The sequence below is a fragment of the Myotis davidii genome, unplaced genomic scaffold (genome assembly GCF_000327345.1).
Source record: "Myotis davidii unplaced genomic scaffold, ASM32734v1 scaffold332, whole genome shotgun sequence".
NCBI classification, from domain to species: domain Eukaryota; kingdom Metazoa; phylum Chordata; class Mammalia; order Chiroptera; family Vespertilionidae; genus Myotis; species Myotis davidii.
In genome coordinates, this window is record NW_006285779.1 from 6,396,386 (window position 1) to 6,408,115 (window position 11,730).

The following is an 11,730-nucleotide window of genomic DNA, read 5'->3' on the forward strand; positions in this document are numbered from 1 at the left end:
CCAGGTTTCCTCCCATTTAAATATCCACCGGCCAGTAGAGGGCGTGCAGGAGGCAGCTGATGGGTGTTTCTTCTGTCTCATTGTTTCTACCTCTCTATCCCTCTCCCTTCCTCTCTGTAAAAAATCAATAAAATATATATATTATATATATATGTATATATATATATTTTTTTTTTTTAAAGAGTAGGTTCTTATGATAGAAGGCCTAGAAACTAGGACAGTGGAGTGTAAAAATTACTGGAATCAGGAGGTGGCTCCTGAGGTGAGGATGAGGGAAGGCCAGGGTAAGGAAGGGACAGTCATTATCTGGGATGTCTGAATGGGATGAAGACATGGTTCAAATTCTCTGGAGAACAAAAGGTAGATGAGAGTAAGGATTATTTTTGCAAGTGAGCTGAGGATAGGAAACCAGTAGTGCTTTTATTTATGATTCTATTGTTTGTTTTTTACAGTGAGCATGTACATTTTATCTACCTCCTTTTCAAACTGGTTGCTGGTTGACAGCTATGTCTGTAGCTAGCTGTGGAATGAGGTCTGACTTAGTAACCAGGCCTTGCCCATTGGGCCCAGGGCTGTGAGGGGCAGAGCTCTCAGCTGGCTCAGGCTAGACTGCTTGGAGGAAAGGACTCTTACCACATCACTCTTCTGACCCAACACAAAAGTCAAGGAAGCCAAAAAGAGGGGCATTTGCATTTATTTAGCTCTTATTGGGCACCTGGTACCATACTAGACTCATTTACACCAAACCTGAGAAGTGGTTTTGGCTCCATTTGACAGTTAAGCAAACAGGCTCAGAGAAGTTGATTAACTTGCGTAAGGTCACAGCTAAGCAAGTGGCAGAGTTGGGATTCAAACCCAGTTCTGCATAATGCCAAAGTCTTTGGTCTTCCTTGTCTCTTGTTTTCCAATGCCATGGATTTTTCAGGTTGTACCAGAAACAAGGATAAGGTGGATGAGCTTCTTATGCCTTTATTTATTCAATGTGAACTGTCTAGAACTGAGGAAGATGATTTAATTTTCATTTCCTGGATATGGTGGGAGGACATTGACATGAGTGTAACTTTTATCGATTTTCTTGTTTCAGCCTCTGCCCTGACAGAGTATTCGACCATGTAATGTCTTCTCCTGCCCCTTTCTCTCAGTGGTCCTTTGGACGGTAGATCTGATTGGTCTATTTCATTCTGTTTGCTAAATTATATAGGGTGGGGCAAAAGTAGGTTTATAGTTGTGAGGACGAGAAATAGAGTTTATCCTTGTATTAATTATTGTATTATTTTCTATATGAACAGCTGTAAGCCTACCTTTGCCTCACCCTGTATGGACTTGGTTCATCCCGAGAGTCTTGAAGATAGGAGGTGGGATAACCCTTGTCAATTTTATGGATGGAAAAGCAGAATAGAACATTGAGCACTGTTCTTAATGCTTTGTGTGCCTTCATTCGGTCCTCACAGCAACCTAAGAAGTAGGTATTAGTTAGCACAGCTGATACATTTACACAGGAAGGAGCTGTGAGTGGAGGTCACCAGCCAGTAAGTGGTGGAGGTAGCCAGAAGTGGGAATCCAACCCAGGCAACCCAGCTCCACAGCCCCTCTATTTCTGTACTGTAGGGTCTGGGCCTCACCATCAGAAATCTGCATTCTCTTTCTCAGTTTCCTCGTCTGTGAAGTGAGGGGTGAAAGTACCTACCTCATGGGGCTGCTGTGTTCACATGTCAGTGACGCCAGGTGACTATGGCTCTCACAGTGGTGTCTCACACACTGACTCACCACACTTCAGCTGCTGCTGCTGCTGGTGTTATTAGGACCTGGGGTTCGTGGGGTCTGCCTGGACTTTAGAGCCAGACAGACCTGGTTCTCCTGGCTCTGCACCTACATGGGGCTTTGTGACTGTGGGGAAGTCATTTAACCTCTGAGTCACACTCCTTCATCTGTAAAGTGGGGATAAACAACTCTTATTTCAGAGGTGTCTCTGACTCTTAAATTTCCACATGTCAGACACATAGCACTTCATAATAAAGTTTGGCTATCATTATTAACAGTATTTGCCCTGGGAAATCGAAGTGATTTTAAGACTTACCTTACCTTGGCTCCTGAAGAACAGAAACACCGGAAGTCCTTGCATTAGTCAGGAGCCCCAGGTTTGGGAAGGGCCTGCTGAGCTGGTGACCTCCATGCTTTCCTTCCTCAGAGCACCCAGGATGGGCACCCCAGCCTCTGTGGTGAGCGAGCCGCTCCCTTGGCAGGCCCCCACTGAGGCCCGGGGCCGCAAGCAGGCCTCGGCCAACATCTTCCAGGATGCGGAGCTGCTGCAGATCCAGAGTCTGTTTCAGCGCAGCGGGGACCAGCTGGCGGAGGAACGGGCACAGATCATCTGGGAGTGTGCAGGGGACCACCGTGTGGCGGAGGCCTTGAGGAGGCTGCGCAGAAAGAGGCCTCCGAGGCAGAAATCCCTGGGCCACTCGCTACATCACTGCAGCCGGCTCAGGTAGGTTCCTGGGAGTGAGGGCTAAGGGAGGGAGAACACTAATGATGCTCGTTCACCATTTCCTGGCTGTGAGGCCTGGAGCTACTGACCCAGCCTCATGCAAAGTGCCTACCACTGGGGTTGTGGTAAGGTCTACACAGTGCCTACCACATGGTTGGCACTTAAAAGGTTGCTGTTACTATTGGAGTCATATATGACCATGTGAACTCCCATGGGAAGGGGTGCCAGGATCCTATCAGTGCCACCTTATTTCACAGTGATTGTTAACCATATAGGAGGGACTAGTGTTTGGAAGGGGTAAAAAATACAATTTATCTATTAAAGAATAGGTAACATTCAAAAGTCAGCCTGATGAATATGTTGGCTCTGGAATTAGAGAATATAGCATAGGAAAGTACTCTAGAGGGCAACAAAAGTTAACAGTTGTTGAGAAACTTTATCCCAAACTTTCCCTAGTCATTGAGCTCTTTGCTTAGATCACTGCCAGCCCAGGAACAGGGGTCCTCACCTGTTCGATCGAGCTGAACCACATGGCCTAACCAACTGCTATGGGCACACTCTGGGCTCCATTCCTCCACTGACTTCTGTGGAGCCCACAATCAGAACAATAGACCTGAACAGGCCTTCTGAGATCATCTGGTCCATATCAACTCCAACTGATTAGTAATCGCTACTTAATACACCTTAGTAAGAATACTTGGTTCCTCCAGTCTCATATGACTGATAACAGTGTCTGTCTTGAGTACAGGATGAGGAAGTTGGAGAAACGTTGAATGCTGCACACCCTGATCTAGTCCTACTCTCTATAGAAATCTGAAAGTTTTGCCTCGTCATGTAGCTCTCAGCAGGCAGAGACGAGACCAGAGCCCTGGTCTCATTTTGTCCCAGTGTGTTTTATTAGTTCACATGACCAAAATCTCTTTAGTCCTCATTCTGTCCTTCCTATTGATGTTGACCTATCCCACACTTGTTCCCTGCAGAATCCCAGAGCCCCGTGATCCACTGGCTGACCCACAGAGCAGTGCCACAGAGATGGCTTCCAGCGATCAGTATCTGAACACTAGGAGGACAAGTGCCAGGATCCGCCGGAATTGGAGGAAGTCAGGCCCCACAAGCTACCTCCATCAGATCAGACACTGATCCAGGGAAGGGGCTGGGAATGGCACTATCTTCCCCAGGAATCATAGGGACTTTGGCCCAAGGGCCCGGGAAGGTGAAGGAGGAAGAGACTGGAGGCAGACAGCCCCACGTGCTGCTGCTGTTCAATTCAGAAGAGGATGGAGATATCCTCTGAGCTCTAAGTGTGTGGGACCCATTCCTCACCAGGAGCAGCAACAGTGACCCTTCTTGCCTTGACCCTTCCCCACCTAACACTATACTTGGGCTGCATGACATTCCCCTGGAAGTTAAGAAACAGGCACTCAGACCAAGCATCTCACCACTCCTGCTACTAACCCTCCTGTATTATGACCCATGGTCCAGCAGCCTGTCCTACACCCCTGTCCCTGTCAGGCCACACAAGTAAACTGTGGTTTAAGTGGCAAAATAAAAACATTTGCACCAAGAACTGTGTGTGTCTCGATACTCCGGAGCTGGGGGGTGAGGGGTTGAGCTCATTGCAGGGAAGGTTGTGTGTTCCCAGGAAGAAGAAAATAGGGCTGGCCCCCTTTGCTTTCTCACCACCATCCGTAGAGCCCCTGTGCCAAGCTTCCTTTTCCAGAGGCTGTCAGGTGGGGAGATGGAAGCAGCTCTGTGCGGTCCTGAGCCACAGGAGAGGACAGGGTTTTTGGCCCCTGGCCAGCTCTAGAGAGAAAGCTATTACAGTCAGCTCTACAGAGTGGGCAGTGAGCCTGCAGTCACAGTAATGGGTGCCAGTTCCTCAGCTGGATTCTTCAACCTCATGGGCCAACCATCCTGAGATGGGTCAACAGCTGAACCAATCATTCTTGAGCTCCTCCATTTTCCAAGGTTCGCATAGCCTGAAAACCCTTAAGGTGATCCTCAAAAGAAGTATGCCACGTCATTCCCATTCAGCTCCCCACCCACCCATCCTATCTGTTGTTCTCAACCTGTGGGTTGCGACCCCTTTGGCGGTCGAACGACCCTTTCACAGGGGTCGCCTAAGACCATCCTGCATATCAGATATTTACATTATGATTCATAACAGTGGCAACATTACAGTTATGAAGTAGCAACGAAAATAATGTTATGGTTGGGTCACAACATGAGGAACTGTATTTAAAGGGCCAGCAGGTTGAGAACCACTGCGCTAGATTATCCATCACTTTGAAGACAGGGCTCCAAGTGCTCCAAGCACATGCAGAGCAGGGCTACCCTCTCGCAGCCGAGAAGAGAAGCCTGTCCATATTCCTTCCAAACCTTTGTGACTAGATGAGTTGGGAACTTTTTAATTTGCAGAAGTAGTCAGTGCAAATACTGTACCATCCCTCATAGGGGAATATCCCATAACAAAACATTAATATTTTTGCAACAAATATTCACACTTAGGGATTCATCATGGTTACAAATAGCTTCCATGTAGATTCAGGTCAGTTTTGGTGTCAAATTTAAGTTATGAAAAATTTTTGGTTTTCAGAGCACTGAGACGAAATGAGGGTCTGGATTTCCCCCACTGGAGGGAAATAGACTCAGGAGCCATGTCTTAGCAACTCACGGAAACTCAGGGTTCTCTGTACTTAAAATTTCATTCTACATTGTCTTCCTTCCACCAAAGAAAACTAGACAAAAAAGGTCAGAATTGGACTTGTTATTCATACATTTGCATTGATTTAAATACATTACATACAATTTCTACAGTGCATTAGAACAGTAAGAGGCAGGAGGACTACAGCCCAGCCTCTACTCCCTGACACCGGGAACAGGGCCTATGGCTGGCAGAGGGCTGGGCCATTCCATGAGTGCCACCCAGAAGCCTGCCCTGGCACTCTGGACCCCTGGCTCTCGCAAAGTCCACATTCAAGGCAACCTGAGTACAGGTTTCAAAGAGAGCAGAGAGGCCAGGAAAGGATGCCCCTCCCACTCTCTCACCTGCCAGGACTGGGACCAGCCCCCTCTTACATTAGACCCAGTTTCCTTCCCACAGAGCTGGTCTGGATGAGGGCAATGTGCAGATCTGCTTGGTTGGGGAGAGCAAGTAGGTTCCTCATTAGAATCCTCAGGCTCTCTTGATACCCACCTTTACCACACATTTATACAAAGATGTCTGTGGAGAGCTAAACACACCTGGGCCCCTTTCCAACTTCTGGGAGCCCTACTACTGCAGTCTGAGGGCAGGCATTCTCAAAAACATGGTCCCCAAGGCTAGTGTCCAGGTTGGCTGACTGGGACTGTGAAGGGAGCTGTGCCTTTGTCCATGGGGCATGCACACCAGCTCCCAGAGACTCTTCCCGTCAGCTGGATGGAAGCCCAAGATAAGCTGGCTCCAGGGGCTGGAATGGAAGGGCAGCCTCGCCCCGCTTCTGAGAGAGCTGCACATCTCCACTCTGTCTCCTGGATGGCAGGAGATGGGCAAGCAAAGGGCACAAGACCTAGTCCTCGCTCCCTTTCTTTGGTTGTTTCTCAAACCTTCAAGATAGTTTATTTCACAGCTGATTGACCAATCGCAGGGTTCCAGAAACTTGGGCATCCGGTAGCATACAGCTGCTCCTGAGCTACAGATGGCACCCTCTTTTCTCCCTTGTGGGGGCCACTCTTTGCTTTGGTGTAGAAAGGGCTTGGGCACCTGGCAAGGGGATAGCTGAGGGGAGAGACATGGAAGCAGGAAGCGCACTGAGCTGGACTGGCACTGGGGAACAGTCTGAAGGCCTCTCTGCTTTGGGCCCGCTTTTCTCAAGAAGCCATGGAAAAATTGGCCTGGAACAAAGTGAGGGAGCAAAGCACAGCTACCAGTTAGGAGCAGAACACAAGGCCTGTTACCTCAACCAAGCAGCAGTGGTAGCATAAAGAGAACCTGATATCCCGTCCTCTTATGAGCTGAGACCCACTCCAGAATCCAAACTGAACCCCTTAGTCAGAATTGAGAAAAGAAACGTCTAAAATAACGGGAACAAATGAGAGGACTGGGAGTTTATCGCCTATGGCTAGGGCCAAGGACTCAGGAAGCAAGACGGGGATAAGTTTGCCCATAGACCAATTACAGTTCCCAGCACACACTCAGGCTACATGGATCACTTGTACATGCCGGGGAGTCCACGTCCTCCCTCCTGCCTTTACCTGAGTGATAGGCAGGTTGCAGGCCTGCACTTGAGAGGTTGGATCCCTAGCAGAGCAGAGAGCAGAGCTGATCTATAGGATCATATACAGAGCTGCTAGGAGGTCTAGAGCAAAAGTACCCCCGCCATGCAAATTGCATTTGGAGGCTTTTAGTCAGCCTACTGCACTGATGGGAGGAGAAAGAGAAGACTTGGCAAAATCTCAAAGGAAAGGTACCGCTTCTGTCTGCCCCAGGAATGCGGGTAACCTAGCTGCCTTGGTCCATGAGAGGGAGGCATCTGAATGTCTGGGTCCATGCAAATCTAGGTCTGGATTTGAGGTTTCTGAAAGAATCTGGGATTCTGCCTGGGTTTTGCTAATAATTTAAATTTTTGTTATTTGTTTGTTTCTGATGCAGAATATAATGAGGAATTGCAACAGCGCCCAGGTCTCACCAGGAAAGGGAATTTCCCAGCCTGCCCTCAGGAGGTGCTGGAAGGCAGATGCTCCTTCCTGGGCATCTGGCTCCTTCCAGGGAGCTCCAGCCTTCCTCAGCACTCAGGGGAGCCCACCAGCACTCGCTGTTGCTCTGTTTGTGCTTCTCCCTGTGCTTGGGAAAGCCCTGAGGGGGGAGGTGAGCAGAGAGGGAGGGCTCTCAAGGGCACTGATTTCTACTGGCTTCTCAGGCTTTTCCTGCAACCCGCTCCCCAAGTTTCCTCCTAGCCCAAGTCTCAGACAACGTACTCTTGTCTGCCTCTTGGGCTACCACCACGAAAAGAAGGGTTTCCGACTCTGAAAGCTCTGTGTGTAGGATTCGCTAGCAGACCGCTGGTGGGAACGAGCTGTCTCAACAATCACAGGTGGCATCTGGACCAGGTGCAGGGGACTCTTGTTGTCTTTCAAGGCCTGAGTCAGATTTAGGATCTGCAGTGGGAAAATGAGATAAATTAAGGAAAAGCATAGGCATCCAGGCGTGCCTCTAAAGGGAGACTGGCAGACAGAATGCTCCTATAAATCAATAAAAAATGAATAAATAAACAGCATGCTAATGGAAAACTGTACAAATAATCTATAAGAGTAGGACTGTAAGTGGGCAATATATAGAAAATAGAAAGTTCTCTAGTCATTTTAAAAATGAAGATTACAAAAAATATCTCCTATATTTTGCCCTTCCAGTTGAAAAAGATACAGAAAAAGAAGGTGACTCAGAGTTGGGGAGGGTTCAGACACATGGCTGTAGGGCTGGATGGTGGGACAGCCTTTCAAAAAGGCCAGTGGACAATAGAAATTTAAACGTAAACAGGCCCTCTGACTCAGCACTTCCATTTTTAGGACTCAGAAAACAAGTGTGGACATGCACAAAACAGTTTAAACCAATACAGTGCAGTATTGTTTATAAAGTGAAAATTATATAAATGCCCAAGACTATGGGATCAGTTAATAATTTAAGGGATAAGAAACAAACAATTTCCTGGCCGGTGTAGCTCAGTGGTTGAGTGTCAACCTATGACCCAGGTTATAGTTCGATTCCTGGTCAGGACATATGCCTGGGTTGCAGTCTTGGTCCCCAGTGTGGGGCGTGCAGGAGGCAGCCGATCCAGGATTTTTTCTCATCATTGATGTTTATATCTCTCCTCTCCCTTTCTCTCTGAAATCAATAAAAATCTATTAAAAAAATAATGCCCTTGGGGATTCTTAGCTCTCTTTGAAGGTGAAGTGGAAAGAGAAGAAATAATGATAACAGAAATTATAACCAGAGCCAATATCTGAGTGCTTACCATGTGCCAGGCATAGTTTTTACTAAATATTTAATATGCATTATCTTGTGTAATCCTCTAGCCAACTCTGCAAAGTATTATTCCTGTTCATTTTATAAACAAGGAAGTAGAGGCTCTTGTCCAAAGCCATGTAAGCGGTAAAACAGACTAACTCTAGACCTAGCTCTTAATCACCATAGTATATGGTCTGCCTTGAGCAACTACTGGTGGACCAGGATCACTGGGTAAATTTACCAATGAACTATCCAGCATGTAGCACAGAAGTAAGCACACAATAAGCACATCACTAACCACCAGGTACCCTGGAAGAGGTGGGAGACTGGGGAGGGCTACCTTTCTCTCATTTGTAAATGCAGAGTCACAAATATGTATGACAGACTGAAAAAAGTATAAAATACAATCTTTACATATTTACTCAACATGAGCATATAACCCTCCCAGAGAGATCCCAGGGTTGACACCAGATGTCCCAGGCTCACCTGTCCCCGCATGACAGCAATCTGCTTATGGAACTGGCCCCTGTCGAAACCAGGATCTTTCTGCAAAAGAAGGGCAGAAGGAGGTGGAACCTGAATGAATTACTCAGAAGAACCCATTTTCCTACCCAATTGGAAACTTGCTGGTAAAGAAACCTACAGCAAGGCTTGTGAGGTTTAGTGAAGTTAACTGCCACCCCAAGAACTCCCTGTTTCACAGTTGGGGAAACAGAGAACAAGTAACTATCCTGTCCTGCGTCTCATTAACTCTAAAGAACTCGAGGCTCCAGGGCTCCATTTGAAGATGAGAGCTCTGCAGATACACTGAAGCCACAGGACACGCCCCGGTGTGGTTCATCACAGCTGCCAATTTTTTCCCTACTAATCCAAACTAGATCCTGCTATCCCTTGTGGGAATCTTGCTCTTCACTGGCTAACAGAAGTCAGAAGGGTGCTAGCCATGCTCTCTTGGCTTGTAGTAGGACCAATTAGAAAAACCTTTAAGAATTTCTTCTTCTATATCGTTATAAGGCTGACATTTCCAGGGCTAACCTTGAAGAGTTCATATAGGTCCTCCTCCAAGTCCTTGACGAAGTTAGGGTCAGATATCTTTGGAAGAATCAGATCTTTGATCTCCTGAGAGAATGGGACTTTTGCTTGGGGCAACCAGGCCCAATAAAAAGGATCTGAAAAGAAGAAAGATCAAAAGCAAATGTGGTATTGAAAAAAAATCCCTGCCCATCTATGTCCTCCATCCACCCTCTTCCTTGATATACAACAGAAAAATTACAAGAGCTGTGAACCCTAAAGGTTACATAGTAGGTGAAAGAACTAGCATTCAAACCCAGGTCTGCCTAATCCCAGAGCTTGTGTTCTTTCCCAGGTATTACTAGTACATGACCTTCCAAGATGCAAGCCTGTGTAGAATCAATGACTTGCCTCTGAGACACTGAGATACTCCTGAAAAGACTAGTGCTGCAAAGGGGCTAATGACCCCCTACCTGTATCTCTTCCTCTTTCTAAAAGTTTCTCAGTTATAACAGGGCAGGAAGAGCTGGCTTCCAGGATGTAACAAGGAAGACAGAGCACTGAAAGCTTATATTTAAACACAAAGAGAATATATTTTTGCTTTTTTTTTGTTTCTTTAATAGAATACATTTTTTAAAAGATAGTTCTCAGAAAGAATGAGAAAATACACAGCAAAGAGAAAACTAAACTCTATGCTTCTAATGGGAATAATATAGTAAAAATTATAATAGTAGCTTATATTATGGAGTCATTGCCATGTGCCAACCATTGCACTAAAGTGCATGAGCTGCATTTATTTCATTAATTTTTAGGACAATCCTACAATATACGTATTATCTACCTTGCACAGGCAAGAAAAGGTGACCTAGCAAAAGATGAGCCAGATCACACAGTAGTCTTGAGACTTACATGCCCTCCAGGAGTCAGGATGCTTCAGGGGGAAAGCCAGCCCATTGTCAATGGCAGCCACCTTGATAACAGGCTCCTTCACCACCACCCAGTCTGTGTCCTAAACAGCAAAGAAAGACTAAATACTGAGGGTCCCATGTGCCTCAGGTCCTTTAAAGTAGTAGCAAGGTATCCCCTCTCATCCTGCTCAGGCACCAATCCTTAGTCAACCTCTGAATTAGTTCCCACATTGTTTTCTGAACTTAGCACATTTATGACACCTCTGACTTGGCTTGTTCAAGGTTCTGAGTCCCTTTCTCACCTTAGAAAAGGTGCACTTCCCCAGGAGTTCCAACAGTCATTGGTAATAAAGGAAATGACAATAAGAAAAGATAACTATAAGCCAGTGATGGTGAACCTATGACACGCGTGCCAGAGGTGACACGCAAACTCATTTTTTTGGTTGATTTTTCTTTGTTAAATGGCATTTAAATATAAAAATAAATATCAAAAATATAAGTCTTTGTTTTACTATGGTTGCAAATATCAAAAAATTTCTATATGTGACACGGCACCAGAGTTAAGTTAGGGTTTTTCAAAATGCTGACACGCCGAGCTCAAAAGGTTCGCCATCACTGCTATAAGCCATTCCTCCTAGGGAAAGGCAATGAGATTCCTGAGGGTATGAAAACAAGAAAAACAAATAAATATTGGTTTGTTAAAGTCCTTCTGTGGGGACCTTGACTCAGATGCCACTTCACTGGTGGTGACCATATTTTTCCAGTGAGATAACAGGACCATGGAAGATAACAGCTGCTCTTGCACAAGGGAGTCTGTTCCCTGCTTCAGTGATCCATAGAAAGGAAAAGGACAAGAGCTAAATGCAAAAAAAATGGGGCAGGCTACCTGTGACAGCTCGTGTCAGACACTCTCATGACTATCTACTTGGCTCCATACTTCAGGTTCAGGGAATGTGGGTCCAGTACACCTACATCAGAACCCCTTAGGATACCTATTCAAAATATGAAATCCTGAGTTTTACCCAACATAATGGGAGAACCTGTACTATTTTTCATAAGTTCTTCAGGTAATTCTGATGCACAAAATTTGAGAACTATTAAGGAATTAAAAAAACTATGAGGATATGTTAATTAACCTTACTGTGGTAAATATTTCACAATATATACATACTAGAGGCCCGGTGCACGGACTTGTGCACCGGTGGGTCCCTCGGCCTGGCCTGTGCCTTCTCACAATCCGGGACCCCTCGGGGGATGTTGGAGAGCTGGTTTCAGCCCGATCCCCGCAGGCCAGGCCAAGGGATGCCACCAGTGAACGATCAGGCTGTGCTGGTGGGAGGGCT

General features: G+C 46.3%; 2 protein-coding genes across 4 annotated transcripts in view; one reads left to right on the plus strand and one right to left on the minus strand.

Moving 5' to 3' along the window:
- AVPI1 (arginine vasopressin induced 1) overlaps positions 1-4,052 on the plus strand; it is a 7,943-nt gene extending 3,891 nt beyond the window's left edge. The window contains exons 1-3 of one of the 3 annotated variants that reach the window (XM_015559366.1): positions 1,290-1,355; positions 2,189-2,485; positions 3,466-4,052. In XM_015559366.1, the coding sequence (XP_015414852.1) occupies positions 1,318-1,355; positions 2,189-2,485; positions 3,466-3,625 (495 nt within the window). In that variant the 5' untranslated portion in view covers positions 1,290-1,317 and the 3' untranslated portion in view covers positions 3,626-4,052. Of the gene's footprint in view, positions 1-1,289; positions 1,356-1,650; positions 1,726-2,188; positions 2,486-3,465 lie in introns of those variants that run through there. The other 2 variants (XM_015559367.1, XM_006756586.2) reach the window with 2 other exon arrangements.
- Positions 4,053-5,232: 1,180 nt separating this feature from the next.
- PI4K2A (phosphatidylinositol 4-kinase type 2 alpha) overlaps positions 5,233-11,730 on the minus strand; it is a 34,577-nt gene continuing 28,079 nt past the window's right edge. Inside the window, exons 6-9 of the mRNA XM_006756593.2 lie at positions 10,389-10,488; positions 9,504-9,637; positions 8,955-9,014; positions 5,233-7,621 (exon numbers count right to left, since the gene is read on the minus strand). Coding sequence (XP_006756656.1) covers positions 7,460-7,621; positions 8,955-9,014; positions 9,504-9,637; positions 10,389-10,488 — 456 coding nt within the window. The 3' untranslated portion in view covers positions 5,233-7,459. The remainder of the gene's footprint in view (positions 7,622-8,954; positions 9,015-9,503; positions 9,638-10,388; positions 10,489-11,730) is intronic.